Genomic DNA, 17,184 nt, shown 5'->3' on the forward strand with positions numbered 1-17,184 from the left:
CACATTATTCCAAAATGCAGCTGCATCAGTGATTGTGTATAACAGCACCCTTAGGTGGTTCGCAGCCGATCTCTTGCACAACTTATGCTACAGGTAGGTAGCCATGTTGGTCTGAGTCGAAACAAAATAAAAAAATTCCTTCAGTAGCACCTTAAAGACCAACTAAGTTTTTATTCTGGTATGAGCTTTCGTGTGCATGCACACTTCTTCTTTTGAAGAAGTGTGCATGCACAACTTATGCTGTTTAGTTTAAACAATTTGGCAGTTGTATTTTCCATTCCTTTCTTAATGATCCCAGGTGTGAAATGTGCTATTCTTGCAACTGCTGCACACGCAAACACTGCTTTAAATATTTGCATGGTCTCAAATTTATTGTCAGAGAAAGTTCTAAGAGACTACTGTTTCTAAGAGAAACTTAATTCTTAAACAGTGTTTGTGGGGTTTTTTGATCTTTCAAGCCTTTGGCTTGAGTATAACTTAAGGGCTTCAGATCTAAAACGAGACAGGCCAGACCTGAAACAGCCACTCCTCTCTGCATTCCTAGAAGCGGGAACTGAGAGTGCCAGCTGGCTAGGAAAACAGCGAACAAACCCTCCAAACCGGCCTGGCCTGCCTTGAAACAACAGTTTGATCTGCAGAAATGAAGCTTTTTTATGGTATGCAAATAAAAACACACAACCATCTTCTAATACCCACAGGCTAAAGATGTTGTTCAAGGTGCAGCCAGGCAGAAGATGGCAGCTAGTGGAAAGGAGCTGGCTTGCGGTTGCTTCTCGGTGCAATATAATGCCCACAGAGACCACCTCATTTTTTTGTTATTACTTGGCAGGTACCGGTAGGGAACGGAGAACTCTCTTAGATTAAGCCTTGGCAGACTTCACCAAAGTTTTGCAACAGATAGAAAAAGGCCCAACGCTCCATTTGAAAAAAATCAAGGTTTGGAGTCTGGTTCCATAAGCTCATCCCCAGTCACACACCCCCCCCCCGACCCTATAAAAAGCATAATTCAGGATAGCGATTTGCATGACCCACATTTAAACATATTCCTCCCTCCAGCAAGAATCCTGCAAACTGATATCTACCTCTCACAGAGCTACAATTCCCAGAAGCCTTAAACTACAGTTCCCAATGTTCTTTTTTGCGGGGGGGGGGACTGTATACAGTACATAGAAGCAAACTCCAAGGGGCCGAGGTCCCTTCGCCCCCACCCCCAATACTTTAGTCAAGTTGACACCCCTACCAGGCTGGTATATATGCCACTCTTTAAAGAAGAGATCAGCACCCCGCCCCCCCAAGCCTCTCAGGAGCTGGGTTGGGTAGGCGGGGGGGGGGTTACCAGATAAAGCCCCTCCCACCGCTGGCTGTCGGAATAACAAGCCAATGGGGAGCTGTCCCTTTAAGAAGCCACGCCCCTCCCTTTTTGCTGGGTTTAAAGGAAGGCGTATGCTTGCATCGCGGCTGCAGCGCGCGATGTGGCTGCGCTGTCGGACCAAGCGGGGTGATCACAGAGGATTAGGAGGCTGCCGCCTGTTTTGTGCTTTGGATCTGCGTACGCGGCAGCCGAGGTAAAGGAATCTGCTCACTTCTTCCGCGTGGCGGTGTGTTTGTGTGTTTGTCCGTCCCGCAAACGCCTGACTCAGAAGGAAGCTTTGTGGCGCTAATCCGTGGTTTTGGAAGGCTGCCTTGCGCTGGGATTTGTGGTTTTCAAGGAGTGACTGTCCATGCCTGCCTGTTAAATATGTCATCTTCCGGAGAGGGGGAGCGACAAAGTCTCGGGCTAAGCGACCCTCTGAAAGGCTGCAACTCAGGGGGAGAGCACTTGCCTTGCATGCCGAGGGTCTCAGGTTCAATTCTTGCTGGCATCTCCCGGCAGGGCTAGGAGAGACTTCTGCCTTAAGCCCTGCAAAGCTGCTGCCAGTCAGAGTTGGCAAGGTGGACCAGTGGTCTGACTCTGTGCAAGGCAGAGTGTTCCTAATCACTTCTCCAAATAGCCTGCCTCTCTCTCCCCCTGCCTAGCCCTTTCCCACCTGCAGTTGTGATTATCGGCCTACACTGCAAGGCTATAGGGGTTACCCACTGAAATGCCGTCTAGGCTGGCTTGCATTGCGAGATGCTTGGATCTCTGCCGCTCTGGAGAGTGACATTGCTCTTCATGGGGAGAGTTTTATGCGTTGAGATATTTCATTTGTTGTCGGCGCCCTTCTGTCTCTGGAGATAATGGCTTTGGGGTGAAGTCGGATCGTTGGAGAGTTACAGCTCTTGTTGTGACTGCAGAGACTGATATGAGACATGTTTTATTGCAACCGGGGCAAATAAAGGCGTCCGGTTGTGCTGCTGCAGATGCAGCATGGCATTTTCTTCTCTCTGCTCTCCTCCCAACGGTCGTTCCTCCTCTGCTGTGGCTACACAACCTCAATGTCCGTCTCCAGGTGCTGCCGTTGCCTGCAAGGGATTCCTACATGGCTGGGTTGATGTTGCTAGCCGTTATGTCGCAGTCGCAGACATCTTTCGTAACGCGAAGCTGGTCTGCCAACGGGCCTGGTACCTGAAGCGCCTCCTTGGGGATCCTGCCACCTTCCATTCTGTGTGCATGACCAGGATCGGCTTAGACATCGCTGAGACAGAAGTGCTTCTTCTTCTTCTTCTTTGGTGATCACTCGTAGCCAAGTAAGATTGTCTTCCATAAACATGGTTTTAACAATGGGTCTGTAAGTGACTGTGGAGGCCAATTCTGGATCCACACGTCCTTCCACAGTGGGGACATTGGTTTTCAGGCGGGAGTTGATCACGGTGTGAATTTGCCAAGCATGCCTTCCTCTTGGCACGCTTCTCCCTTGCGTCCTGAGATCGAGTTTCTTCAAAGCCCATGACACCTTTGGTAAAGGCTGTTCTCCAACTGGAGCGCTCGCAGGCCAGTGTTTCCCAGTTGCCAGTGTTTATACTACATTTTTTAAGATTTGCCTTGAGACAGTCTTTTTACCTTTTTTGATGATCACTAGCATTACGCTTTCCATTTTTAAGTTCGGAATAGAGTAGTTGCTTTGGAAGACGATCATCAGGCATCCGCACAACATGACCAGTCCAACGAAGTTGATGTTGAAGAATTGTTGCTTCAACACTGGTGATCTTTGCTTCTTCCAGTACACTGATATTAGTTCGCCTATCTTCCCAAGTGATGTGTGTAATTTTTTTGTAATATTCCCAGCAAGCATGCTGGGAATGTGTGCTTGGGAGAGGACATCTTTGTTTGAGACTCTGTCCTGCCAAGTGATGCCCAAAATGTTCCTGATGCAGAGCATATGGAAGGCATTGAGGTGTCTGTCACTCCTGGCAGGTGCCCACAACTCACGTCCACAAAGCAGCGTGCTCAACATGTAAGCTTGGCATTGGTCATTATTAGCATCCCCTTCTCCCATACCCTTTTGGAGAGGAGGAGACACTGCCATAGCTGCCTTGCCCAATATGCTTGTCCAGCTCAGCATCAATGGAGAGATTGCTGGTTACAAAAGAGACAATTTTGTCTACCACCTCAAGTGTGTGGTCACCAGTGCTGATGTGTGGAGTGCCGGCGACGTCCTGACCAGGGATGTTGGCCTTCGTCAGGCAGGTAGATAGTGAGGCTGAACTCCATGCAGGGTGGGGCAAAACGGTTGACGAGACTCTAGAGCTTCCTCAGTGCGCTGCCAAACTGTGTCATCTGCAAACAACATCTCTTGAATGACTTGGGGTTGGAGACGTTCTGGGTTGGACAGACCCCTCCGACGCTCCTTGAATGGAAGTACACACTGTTTTCTGTCGTGCTGAAGACACAGGAGAGCGACAGGAAGAAAAATATGCCAAAGAGATTTGGAGCAAGAACACAACCCTGTTTCAGTAACTTTTTTTGCAAGTTGAAAAGCAGCTGTGCTCTGTGTGCCCTCCGGATTAGAGGGCTGCCTATTATGTGGGAACTGAGGGCTTGCTTGAGCCAGGGGGTCCACCAAGACAAACCTCCTATGAAGCTCAGTTGTGTGTGATATAATGGTGCCTCTGAGCACATGCAGAGTACTTTCCCTCACCAGCCAGTTAATCCAAAACCAGCCCCTGTATATCTGATAAAGAACAGCAGGGGGTTCTGAGGCAGTGAGCTCCCCTGGATTTCTGCCCATTTTACACACACACACACACACACTACACAAACTGGTCACGGGCTAATGACTAATGGCTGATATATCATTAACCCATGACTACTTTTTTACCAGCAATGACTCCTGGGTGTGTTTGTTTTTACTGGTTGTGTAATGGGCAGAAATCCAGGAGGTAAAAGAGGACTTTTTGCTGGACTTAATGTGCGTTTTGTTATGCATGTGAGTTCGCTCTTATGCTCATGAGAAGTTCACATGCAAAAAGGAATAAGGAAAGGTTGGTTTATTACATGAAATGAAAGTGACGGTGTGTCTGGATGCTGATTCCGACAGCCAAGTTACAAGACAAGCAAGGAGGATCCTTAAGGATTCCAAAAGAGAAAATGAGTGACAGGACTCAAAAGGAAAGCAAGAAAGGGAAGGGGGGGGGCATACCTGTCCTGAGGCGAAGGACTAAACGGGTCATCTTTGTTCTCTGAAACTTTGCTTGTTGTCTACGTGGGAACCCGTGGTTTTTACAAGGAGGTTAAATAAATTTTGCTGGTGACTAAATTACTTGTGCTGATCTTGACATAAAGTCTTGGGACATCAGGAAGCTTTCCAAGACATGGTCAATATAAGGATGTGTGTACCGGAGTCAACAAAGTATATTTCATATAAAGTTATGCCAGCTTTTTACTCATGCCATGAACTCTTACAGTATGCAACCATAGGGGGAAAAAAGTTCAGAATGGCACACATAGTTCAACTGTTTGCCTCCTCCACACAGATGTATGTACTGGTAATTAAAATTAAAAGGTGGGATTTTGGAGGAGCAGCTGCTCACAGGATTACTAACTTTTTGTAAACCGCTTTGAGGTGTTTTTTTTTTTTTACAATCAAGTGGGGTATAAATTTTATGAAACAAGTGTCAACCTAGTTTTTAAAATGGCCTCTGCTTTCAATAAAGCCACACTTACACCATACATTTAAAGCACTATGGTACTGCTTTAAACACTCATGGCTTCCTCTGAAAGATCCTGGGATCTGGATTTCCCCAGCCAGAGCTAAAATTCCCAGAGTAGTTAAAAACCAGTCCTCCTTCACAGGAAATGGTTGCAAGCATAAACTGTTGGAGTTTTGGATAGGGGGTGATTGGCCAGTGACTGCGATGTCACAAACACACCACTTCCCCCGACCTCCTTGGTGCAAACTTCTTTAAAATGTTGTGTGGGCTTAAGGAATAAAAGCTAAAAAAGCCAATGCAATTCTGGGCTGCATCAATAGGAGCATAGCATCTAGATCTAGGGAAGTAATAGTACCACTGTATTCTGCTCTGGTCAGACCTCAACTGTGTCCAGTTCTGGGCACCACAGTTCAAGAAGGATATTGACAAGCTGGAATGTGTCCAGAAGAGGGCAACCAAAATGGTCAAAGGCCTGGAAACAATGCCTTATGGGGAACGGCTTAGGGAGCTGGGTATGTATAGCCTGGAGAAGAGAAGGTTAAGGGGTGATATGATAGCCATGTTCAAATATATAAATGGATGTCATATAGAGGAGGGAGAAAGGTTGTTTTCTGCTGCTCCAGAGAAGCGGACACGGAGCAATGGATTCAAACTACAAGAAAGAACATTAGGAAGAACTTCCTGACAGTAAGAGCTGTTCGGCAGTGGAACTTGCTGCCAATGAGTGTGGTGGAGTCTCCTTCTTTGGAGGTCTTTAAGCAGAGGCTTGACAGGCATATGTCAAGATTGCTTTGATGGTGTTTCCTGCTTGGCAGGGGGTTGGACTGGATGGCCCTTGTGGTCTCTTCCAACTCTACGATTCTATGAAAAGAAAGTGGGTTTTGATGAAATCATGAGTAAGCAAATGTATATGCTGCCTTATTAAAATAGGTTTTTAAAAAGGGGGGACCAGACAGTAGACATAAGCCTAAGCAAGACCGATGCATGAAATGGTGTTACATTTGCCTCTGTCTTTGGAGTTGAGCATCTTGGCAAGCTCTATGCTAGCACCACAGCTTGGAGCCCTCACTCTAGGGTGCATTTGCTTTTATCCATGTGCCATCCCATTTGACACTGCTTAGCTGGAGCAGACCAAGGGTCCATCTGGCCCTGCATTCTTGTCTCAAGCTTGAGGCTGAGTCAGTTCACAGAACAGACAAACAAACCCCTGTGTTGCGAACACTGCCGTGAATCAAAACCAGAGCAACACGCGACCAAATGCGAACATGCAATACAGTGGTACCTTGGCTTAAGAACAGTCCTGTTTCAGTTTACAAACTCCGCAAAACCAGAAATAGTGTCCCGGTTTGAGAACTACCGGTATGAACGGAATCTGAATGGTGGAAGGGGATTGGCGGCGGGAGGCCTCATTAGGGAAAGCGCGCCTCAGTTTAAGAACAGTTTCGGGTTAAGAACGGACTTCCGAAACGGATTAAGATCGTAAACAGAGGTACCACTGTATATACAGTGGTACCTCTACTTACGAATGACTCGACTTACAAATGTTTCTACTTACGAATGGTGCTCCATCCGCCATCTTGGATGCTGTTTAGATAGGATTTTTTTCTACTTGCGAATTTTTAGATAGGGTTGCTTCGACTTACAAATTTTTTCTCCCAATGCATTCCAATGGGATTCGACTTACAAATTTTTTCGACTTACGAATGTGCGTTCGGAACGCATTAAATTCGTAAGTAGAGGTGCCACTGTAATATCAACTCTTTATGATGTCTAAACAGAACATAGAACTTAACATATATAAACAACGTAAACAACTCTTAGAGGATTCTCTTCAAAGCATAAACAATAAGGCGGAAATCTATTAAGTCTCTGAAAGTCTCTAGTGGTCATAAAATGAAGCAATATAGCAGTTAGTCATCCAATAAAAAACAAGCTGAAGGCTTTGTAATGTTCCAACGCTGTCAAAGTAGTCAACAACGGTCATGGTGTAGAGTGTTTCCGGATATCACCCACTGTTTCGTAAGAACTTCTTCAGTACAGCAATAGGAAGTAGAAGTGTTTCTTAAACTATAAAGAATTAATGAGACAATGCCCAATATCGACACAACAATTTAAAGGGTATAATACACAATAATGAAATACAAATTACAAAATACAAACCCATGATTTTTGTAATTTGTATTGGTATTTCATTATTGTGTATTCAATCAAATGAAAGTAGAGTTATGCCAAGTTTCTGGAATTTGGCCTCTATTCTGTATGTCTAAGGAGTTAGTTTTAGTTTAGTGTGTACGGCATTACAGGTAAACCCAGGCATAGGCAACCTTCGGCCCTCCAGATGTTTTGGCCTACAACTCCCGTGATACCTAGCTAACAGGACCAGTGGTCAGGGATGATGGGAATTGTAGTCCAAAACATCTGGAGGGCCAAAGGTTGCCTATGCCTGGGTAAACCTATGGGTCCCCCCTTTTTTCACAGCAAAATTAGTGATATTCCAACGAACGGGGGGAGAGTAAGGAAATGAATTTACTTTTTTAATTCCCTCTCCTTTGGGGGAACAGAAACCAACTAATTTAATGGGCGATCTTATCCCTTGACTCCCCAGCTGCTCTCCATGAAATGGAAGGGTGGTAATTTGCAGGAACTCCTGATCAGCTTCCAATGAGTTCTCTGGCTTCCCCAAGACACAGTTTGAAACTCAGTAAAGCATGGTACTGTTCTGTTTTAAACCTGAAAGCAATGGCCAGTACGTTTCCGAGCACAATTCAAAGTGTTGGTGTTGACCTTTAAAGCCCTAAATGGCCTCGGTCCAGTATACCTGAAGGAGCGTCTCCACCCCCATTGTTCAGCCCGGACACTGAGATCCAGCGCCGAGGGCCTTCTGGCGGTTCCCTCACTGCAAGAAGCAAAGCTACAGGTAACCAGGCAGAGGGCCTTCTCGGTAGTGGCTCCCGCCCTGTGGAACGCCCTTCCATCGGAGGTCAGGGAGATGAACAACTACCTGACATTTAGAAAACATCTAAAGACAGCCCTGTTTAGGGAAGTTTTTAATCTGTGATATTTTAATGTATGCTGGTAATTGTTGGTAGCCACCTAGAGTGGCGGGGGAAACCCAGCCAGATGGGCGGGGTATAAATATAATAATAATAATAATAATAATAATAATAATAATAATAATAATAATAATAAATGGCTAGCTGGACAGCTACTGCTAGACCAAAGCATTTAATGGGCTGGGATCAATTTGACTTTACCCAGCACTAATGTATGAGTATCATCCACTCCAGTGGGTGAAGGCCGCCTTACCCGTACCTTCAGAAGTTTTGGATTCCCAGCTGTCATTAGCCCTAACCAGTATGGGCAGTGGCCAGGGATGATGGGAGCTGTAGCATAACAACATCTGGGAGGCAATAGTTTCAGGAAGGCTGTGTTAAGGGAGACAGCTGCTTTGTTACTTCCAGGAATTAAATTTAATTCAGGGGGGATTAAAGAGTGTGTTAGCAATATAGAGGAGAAGAGTTTTAATTTATTGTCTTGGTTTTCGTTTTTCTTCTCCACTCAGGTTGACAGTAAAGATGTGAAGTGGCATGGAACGGCCGCCTATTGCCGCCCTATGCCTGGCGTTGTGTTTGGCGATCCTGGCTCTTGCAAAACCTCCCGAGGCGTCTCTTTGCCAGATCTCCCGCAAGGCGGCCACTTGCCGAGGTCAGAACCTGCTCCGAGTCCCTGGGGATCTCCCCGGCACCCTGGAGTTGTTGGACCTATCTTACAACAAGATTCAGCAGGTCACCCGTGGGGATTTTTCCACCTTGACCCAGCTGAAAAGCCTGAATCTGGATTTCAACAACATCATGTCTATTGCGGACGATTCCTTCGCCTCCAACGTCCTCTTGGAGCAGCTCAGACTCTTCAACAACTCGCTGACGGAGATCCCGTCTCAGGCGCTGAAACCGCTGAGGAATCTGAAGGTGCTGGAAATGTCTAACAACTTTTATCCCCGCTCGAAGCTGGACGGCGTGTTTGGCACTTTGAAAAACCTCGAAACCCTCTCCATGGGGGGCCCTGCTGTCCACATGGTAGGAAGCCAGGACTTCCTTCCTCTGAAAGACACCCCCTTGAATAAGTTTGCCCTGAAAACGGCAGCCAGTTTGCAGGAGTATCAAGAGGGGGCCTTTTCCAAACTCAATACCACCGACTTGTGGTGTGACATATCACTGGATAGACACACGGAGGTCTTGCCACTGCTGCTGCGGGACTTGAGGGGAAGGCCTCTGCGATACCTCCATTTCCGTAACCTCTTTGAGTTCACGTACTACACAGGCTCTACGGACCTCTTCCACGACTTGGCTGCGGTGGAGGCCACAGAGCTGGTCTTCCGCCGGGGGAAATTCAACGAGAACTTGCTGCGTCTGATCCTGCTGAACGTCCGGAGGTCTCGCGTGCAAGACCTGTCCTTCATAGCTATCGATTTTGCACGGTCGCCCAAGTGGAAGGCGCCGGAAGCTGGCATGTCCAACCTCACCCTGCGCCGGTTGGTTCTGGCGGACATCAGCAACCCGGACGTCCTGCGTTTCGACTGGACCTTCACGTGGTTTGCGGGCGTGACGTACCTCTCCATCATCAACGTCAACTTCAACATGGTGCCCTGTGACGCCTGGAAGGAGATGAGGAACGTGGTGGCTTTGAACGTCTCCAACAACCGCTTGCAAGATGGCTACGTCTACAACGAGGCCTGCCAGTTCCAGGGCACTCTGCCCAAGCTGGAACATCTTGACCTCAGCTACAACTTATTAGTCCACCTGAGCACACTGGCCAAGTTGACCTCCAGCTGGTCCCGACTCGCCAAACTCGATCTGACCCACAATCACATTGGGGGCTCAGGTCGGTCCCCCTGTACATGGACTCCCAGTCTCATTTGGCTGGCCTTGTCTTACAACGCGGTTACCACGGAGATCTTTCAGTGTCTCCCCACTACTTTGCACTTTCTGGACTTATCGTACTCCCAGCTGGAACGGCTCGATATGGGCTACTTTGAGGTCGCTGTTGACCTCCAGGAGCTGCTGCTGAGTGGGAACAAGATCAAATTTATCCCTACCGAGTGGAGATGCCCGAACCTGAGGCTCCTGAAGATGGACGGCAACTCTTTCGGCGTCATCAGCAAAGGTTCCTTTGTCAACATGCCCCGTCTTGCCCAACTGAAAGCGGGCAACAACCCTTACCACTGCATCTGTGATCTCTATGGCTTTGTTCAAGAGACACTGAGGAATGGGAAACTCAGGCTTCTGGACTGGCCGACTGGCTGGACCTGTTACCACCCTGAATTCTTGCTGGACACTGCGGTGGCTGCTTACACCCCGAGGGTGACTGAGTGTGACGTCACAGTGGTGGTGGCCATTGCGGTCTCCATCACAGCCGCGGTGCTGATCGCCTGCATGGTTCTGTGCTGGAGGTTTGATGTTCCGTGGTATCTCAGGGCCACGTTCCAGATCGTCCGCTCCAAGTACCGAGCCAGCCGCTCCCAGCTGTCGCGGCAGTTTGCCTACCACGCCTTCATTTCCTACAGCTGCTCCGATGCCGAATGGGTGAGGCGAGAGCTCCTGCAGAGGCTGGAGGCTTCCTGCCCGCCGTACCGCGTCTGCATCCACGAGCGCGACTTCACGCCGGGGCGCTGGATTATCGACAACATCATCGACAACATGGAGAACAGCCGCAAGGTCATCTTCGTCCTCTCTCGCAGCTTTGTCGACAGCGACTGGTGCAATTACGAGCTCTACTTCGCCCACCAGCGGGCCGTGGGCCTGAGCTTCGAGGACGTCGTGCTGGTGGTGAAGGAAGCCATTGACCTGCAGGCGTTGCCCAACAAATTCTGCAGGTTACGGAAGATGCTGAGCATGAAGACTTACCTGGAGTGGCCTTTAGATCACAGCCGGCAGGCCTTCTTCTGGGTCCAGTTGACATCTGTCCTGGGTAAAGCCGAGGCGGTCAACTCAGACCCAAGCAATGACCCAACTGATGTGAATGGGATGGTTGACATTCCTCTTGAGGTGGGTCCTATAGCTGAAGAAAACTGTGTTGGACGGAGCTGAGTTAGACAAGGATTAATACAAGCCAAGGCTCAACCACTAGACTTATTGTTCAGTCATCTATGTCTGACTTAGAAGTCTTGGGGTCAATCCAATAAGATGCTCCAGGTGTGGAAGTGGGGGGGGGAAAGTGTTGGAGCCTAGGAATTGGGCTTCCTCTTGGTCGAACTAGCTACCACTGACTGGCTTTCCTGGCAGAGAGGGAGCTGCTTTACTCATTAAAAGGTAAAGGGGCCCCTGACCATCAGGTCCAGTCGTGTCCGACTCTGGGGTTGCGGCGCTCATCTCGCTCTATAGGCCGAGGGAGCCGGCGTTTGTCCGCAGACAGCTTCCGGGTCATGTGGCCAGCATAACAAAGCTGCTTCTGGCGAGCCAGAGCAGCTCACGGAAACGCCGTTTAACTTCCCGCCAGAGCGGTCCCTATTTATCTACTTGCATTTTGATGTGCTTTCGAACTGCTAGGTGGGCAGAAGCTGGGACCGAGCAACGGGAGCTCACCCCGTCACAGGGATTCAAACCTCCGACCTTCTGATCAGCAAGCCCTAGGCTCTGTGGTTTAACCCACAGCACTCATTGCCTGCAAGTAAACCAAGATCTTTTTAAGTGGCGATGCGAAGGACTGAACCAGAGACCTTCTGCCTGCAGTGCATGTGCTTGACCACTGGGCGGCGCTTCCTTCCCAGCTGAGATGCAGTTGACACTAGCCAGCTCTTGGCCTAAATGACAAAATAGGATTATGCATAGGAAGTTGCCTTATACCGACTCAGGCCTTTGATCCATCCAGTTCAGTATCATCCACACGGGTTGGCAGAGATGGGTCTCCAGAGTTTTGGACAGGGGACATTCCTGGAGAGGTTAGGGATTGGACCCAGGACCTTTCACTCTGCCGGTGAGCTAGAACTTTCCTCCTAAAACTAAATGCAAGATTCATTGGATTAATCTAAATATGAACAGAAGGAGTTGCCTTATACTGAGCCAGACCAGTGTTCCCCTTGGCTCAGCATTGTCTACACTGACCGGAGGCAGCTCTCCCAAGGTTTTAGGCACGAGTCTCTCGCAGCCCCACTTGGAGATGCCTTCAGGGATTGAACTTGGGGCCTTCTGCATGCGGGGCAGGTGTTCCGCTGCTCAGTTTATGGCTCTTCCCCTAACCCCCTGGGAGATAATAGTTTTCTACTGCATTTAAAAGCAGGAAAGGAGGGAGGGATTCCCTTTAGAAATGTTGATTTAAAGGAGAATAGCCTGGTTTATGAGGTATGTTGAAGGAAGCTAGTTCTGAAAAGTTCTGAGGAAGAATCAAGACTCAGGAGGGGCAGGATTGACCCCCACCCCAGGATCAAGGTAGGTGGGTTGTCAAGGTAGCAGTCACCCACCCTCCTTTGTGACATTTCTTGCTCAAAAGTCTCCAGCTAGTGTTCTATTTATGTGGCATTTGTTTTTGTGTTATATATATCTTATGTTTTTTAATAAACCAAGTTTGCTCCAATCTTGTATTTCTCCTACTTTAACAATCTTTTTTTTTCCTTGTTAAGAGGATGCTGGTTTTGTGGTGGGTGTGATTGCACAATGAAGGGCTGGAAGGGAGCTGGGAGGTGTGTGTGTTTTTGTCCACTAGGGGTTGCTGCACCTAGATCAGGCACCCCCAAACTTTGGCCCTCCAGATGTTTTGGACTACAATCCCCATCATCCCTGACCACTGGTCCTCTTAGCTAGGGATCATGGGAGTTGTAAACCAAAACATCTGGAGGGCTGCAGTTTGGGGATGCCTGGTCTAGATTCTAGAATGAATGAGTTGTAAAAAAAAAAGAAACCTAAGCTAAACAGAGTCCCAAATGTTGTACTGTAACCCTTTTTCCTAAGAGGGTTGCTCCAAGCCCTTGGCCATTTTGGTTATCTTCCCCCCCCCCCCTGAATGTGCAATATACCTTTTTGAGGTACAGCAATAAGAACTTTATTTTTTACTAGCTGGCCCGGCCACACATTGCTGTGGCTTAGTCTGTTAAATGGGCCCTCAGAGTCCCCCTTCAGACTCCTCCCCCCACCCCGGCTCATCCCTGTGATTGGCCCCACCCTGTCCTGACCCATGACCTTGCCCGCCCCTCCCCTACCCAGGGGAGCCCCCACCTCTATTCGGCCTAGTCTGCAAACCTCTACTCTGCCTAGTCTGTAAAGTCAAGCCGAGCTACTGTGGAGAGGGAAACTTTCCTACCTGCAGTACTAGTGCAGCTGCCACTAGAGGCTGCTGTTGTGCAAGATCGCCTGATTCTGGCTTCTATTTCCCAGCATACACTTTAGGGTGATTTGTGAGTTCCTGAAAACGGGGTTTGGGGTTTTTTACGTGGCCCAGGTGTGACATTTGTCTTAGGAAACTTTATAAGATCCTTTGGACATTCGCATGGGACGTTGTGTCCAAATTTGAACTCAATTGGTCAAGCGGTTTCGGAAAAAAGTGGAGACCCACCCACATGACCTTTTTACATTTATATATATATAGGTTCTTTGCGTTTCTATCCTGCCCCTTTTCTCCAAGGAGCTTTAGGTGCCATACACTGTTGCCCCTCTCCTCATTTCAATCCCCACAACAGCCCTTGAAGGTAGTTTAGGCTGAGGGGCAGTGATTGGCTCAAGGTCACACCCAGTGAGTTTCATGAGAATTTGAACCCTGGTCTCTCCCAGGCCCTAGCCTAGTCTAACCACTACACCACACTGCCTCCCTCTTACATAGTGTTCCAAATGAGGCAGTTGTTCATTAGAGGCTGGTTCATTAGAGCAAACAGGGCACTGCCCCACCAACTTCAGCCACCTTCTTGGAATCATGAAAACATTGAATTGTAGAGTTGGAATGGGACCCCGAAGCTCATCTAGTCCAACCCTCTGCAATGCAGGATTTTCAACTAGATCATGCATGACAGATGGCCATCCAACCTCTGCTTAAAAACCTCCAAGGAAGGAGAGTCTGTTCTACTGCCAAACAGTTCTTGCCATCCAAAAGTTCCTGACGTTTAGTCGGAATCTCCTTTCTTGTAACTTGAATCCGTGGGTCTTTCTCTCTGGAGCAGGAGAAGACAAGCTTGCTCCATCTTCCATGTGTCAGCCCAGTTCAAGGCGGGGGGCACTGCCTGCCTGCTCCCTGCTCCTCCTTAGTTTCAGTGTTGCTCTTATAACACACCACAAAGATGGGGTAAAGTAGAATTGATTAGTATTCACTAGTATACAGCTTTTAGCAAATGCCGAAGAGACACCTCTTTACTCTGGCCCAGGCATCCCCAATCTCGGCCCTCCAGATGTTTTGGGACTACAATTCCCGTCATCCCTGACCAGTGGTCCTGTTAGCTAGGGATGATGGGAGTTATAGTCCCAAAACACCTGGAGGGCTGAGTTTGGGGAGGCCTGGATTAGTTGGCTGCACCCGCTGTAGGCTCTGGCGCCACCTACAGTCGGCCTCCTAGATGGTCCACCACTGTTTGAGCCCCTTTCCCAATTGTTCTCACTGTTCTTGTTTTCTTTCACACACAGGTCCCTTCTTTTGTTCTTTTGTTCCAGCAGGACTGGAAAAGGGTTTGGTGAAGGTGGGGAAGGGGATGTTTGGGGGACTTGCCGGGACTGTGTACAGGCACAAGAGGGTGCAACAGCTTAAGACATTAAGACGGAGGTATCCTTCAACATTCTCCTGTTACTCCAGGAGGGTGAGGAAGTAGAGTTGCCAGACTCAACAGTGGACAGGACTTCTGTGCCTTTAATTGCCCTGCTCTCTTTTGAGTCTGGAAACCTTAAAGAGAAACCAGCAAACCCTTGGAACCCTGGTCTCTCCCTTGGAAATTAAACAAAGGGTCTGCTGGTTTCTCTTTAAGGTTTCCAGACTCAAAAGAGAGCAGGGCAATTAAAGGCACAGAAGTCCTGTCCATTATTGAGTCTGGCAACCCTATGAGGAAGTCTTGGGGATGCTACACACACACACACACCACCACCAACAACACACACCACTTCTGGTGCAAGCAGAGTGTGGTGGGCTTGTGGTCTCAGAGCAGCAATTCTCTCAAGATTTCACTGCTGGCGCAATTTTCTTCTTTTCCAGCTAGAAAACAAGCTTGCTCCTTCTTCCATGGAGGAGCAGCCCTCCAGATATTCGAAAAGGGCAAGTGCATGTCGCACAGCACAGGACCATTTCATCAGTCTGGAAAATCTTTTTGTGCTTTCCAGCAGTTGGGCAAAAAGGCAAATTCTTAGCTCCTGGAAAACGGATGTATTTCCCAGAGAGTGGAAACGTCATACCCCAAAAATGTTTGATAACCCAAAAATGAAGGAAGAAGCCATTTTTAGATGGTGCAGATACGACCAAGCAGTGCCAAGAGCTCCGAAAGAGCACAGTCCCCTTTTGCAGCCATTTTACACACCCTTCAATATTACTAGTTACAGGTAGGTAGCCGTGTTGGTCTGACGTAGTCGAAACATTAAAAAAATGAAAAAAATCCTTCCAGTAGCACCTTAGAGACCAACTAAGTTTGTCATAGGTATGAGCTTTCGTGTGCATGCGCACTTCTTCAGAAACCAGTAGGAGAACACTTCAATCTCCCAGGACATTCTATACAAGATCTCAAAGTAGCTGTCTTATTACAGAAAACTTTCAGAAACAGACTGGAAAGAGAAGTTGCTGAATTGCAACACATTACCAAGCTTAAAACCATGGAGAGACCTGGTCTGAATAAGGACATTGGATTCTTATCTCATTATACATAATAAAGCTTTCTTCAGCCATCTCACCCCTTGCTTTTTCCTGCAAGACCAATTGCAGTCGGTAACAGTCGTCAACAGGTTTACCACTCCTATCAGCCAATCACTCATTCCCACCACCCTTCTTAGTAATACCCCTTCCCACCCTCTGGCTATACATAAGGGTCTGGTGACTTCTGTTTCAGTGTATCTGAAGAAGTGTGCCTGCACACGAAAGCTCATACCTATGACAAACTTAGTTAGTCTCTAAGGTGCTACTGGAAGGGATTTTTTTTATTTTATGTTTCGACCCTTCTATATGTTCACAAGACTTATGTGTGTTGTGTTAGGCTGGGAGTTGGGGGCTGCCCCCAAAGCAGAAAGTGAGCAAAAAGAACAATGAGTTGAGCTTCTTTCAAAGGTGAAACTGTGCATGGCCAAAGTGTTTTCTTTTCAATTATTGAGGCTGGCAAAACGTTTTTGCCATCGTTTTGCTGAGAGTTGTGTTAATGCACAGGCTGAGGTTATTATAATTTTAAATAGCTTGGTCTGAACTGTTGAAAATGGATCGCAGGCCAAGTACCGTATATATTTCTTATATACAGGTGGAACTCAGTAAATTAGAATATCGTCAAAAAGTGCATTTATTTGTAATTCAAGAAATCGTTAATATTTTTTTTTAAAGTGCATTTATTTCAGTAACTCAACTTAAAAGGTAAAACCAATATATGAGATAGATGCATGACATGCAAAGCAAGATATGTCAAGCCTTTATTTGTTACAATTGCAATTATTTGTCATTAGACGGGTCAATTATATTTATTATTATTATTTTAAATATATATTTATTGGTTTTATAAAAACACAACAGAAAAACAGAAAAAACACACAAAATATACACAACAAAACAAAATACCAACATTACAATAAAAAGAGATATCAAATCAGTCTTATATCACCAATCTTTATCGACTTCCTCCATTCCCTCCCAACTACGTTTCCTTATCTTACTTCCTTAGTACTTTCCAAAACTTAATTCCAATCTTTTTAACAATTATCTAAACTTATTTATACTCTTAATGGATTATCAATACTATAAATCTCTTATACCTATCTCAAAATACAATTCTATTCTAGTTAAATCTTAAAATTCCATACAATAATAACACTTAACTAAATCTTAATACATAATAACCTTGACTAACACTCTTCTACAACCTCCTTTTACTTCCAAATCCTTTGCTAAAAATTACTAATCTTACAATTCTTTTCTAAATAAACTTTAAATTTCTTCCAATCTTCTTCCACCGATTCTTCCCCC

The 17,184-nt window shown here is 46.9% G+C and overlaps 1 protein-coding gene across 2 annotated transcripts; it reads left to right on the forward strand.

The window, feature by feature from the left end:
- The first annotated feature begins 1,440 nt into the window (after positions 1 to 1,440).
- LOC118076498 (toll-like receptor 2) lies at positions 1,441 to 11,780 on the forward strand. 2 transcript variants are annotated; one of them, XM_035099302.2, is made up of 3 exons: positions 1,441 to 1,565; positions 2,430 to 2,667; positions 8,633 to 11,780. In XM_035099302.2, the coding sequence occupies exon 3, from the start codon at positions 8,658 to 8,660 to the stop codon at positions 11,154 to 11,156; it is 2,499 nt and encodes an 832-aa protein (XP_034955193.2). In that variant the 5' UTR covers positions 1,441 to 1,565; positions 2,430 to 2,667; positions 8,633 to 8,657; the 3' UTR covers positions 11,157 to 11,780. The 2 variants fall into 2 exon arrangements, with proteins under 2 accessions (XP_034955193.2, XP_034955191.2); XM_035099300.2 differs by lacking the exon at positions 2,430 to 2,667.
- Positions 11,781 to 17,184: the final 5,404 nt, after the last annotated feature.

This window comes from Zootoca vivipara, chromosome 17, assembly GCF_963506605.1.
Source record: "Zootoca vivipara chromosome 17, rZooViv1.1, whole genome shotgun sequence".
Lineage (NCBI taxonomy): Eukaryota > Metazoa > Chordata > Lepidosauria > Squamata > Lacertidae > Zootoca > Zootoca vivipara.

Bases quoted from the DNA above. Each gene is read 5' to 3' on its own strand.
- LOC118076498 (XM_035099302.2), top strand. From the start codon at position 8,658: ATGGAACGGCCGCCTATTGCCGCCCTATGCCTGGCGTTGTGTTTGGCG.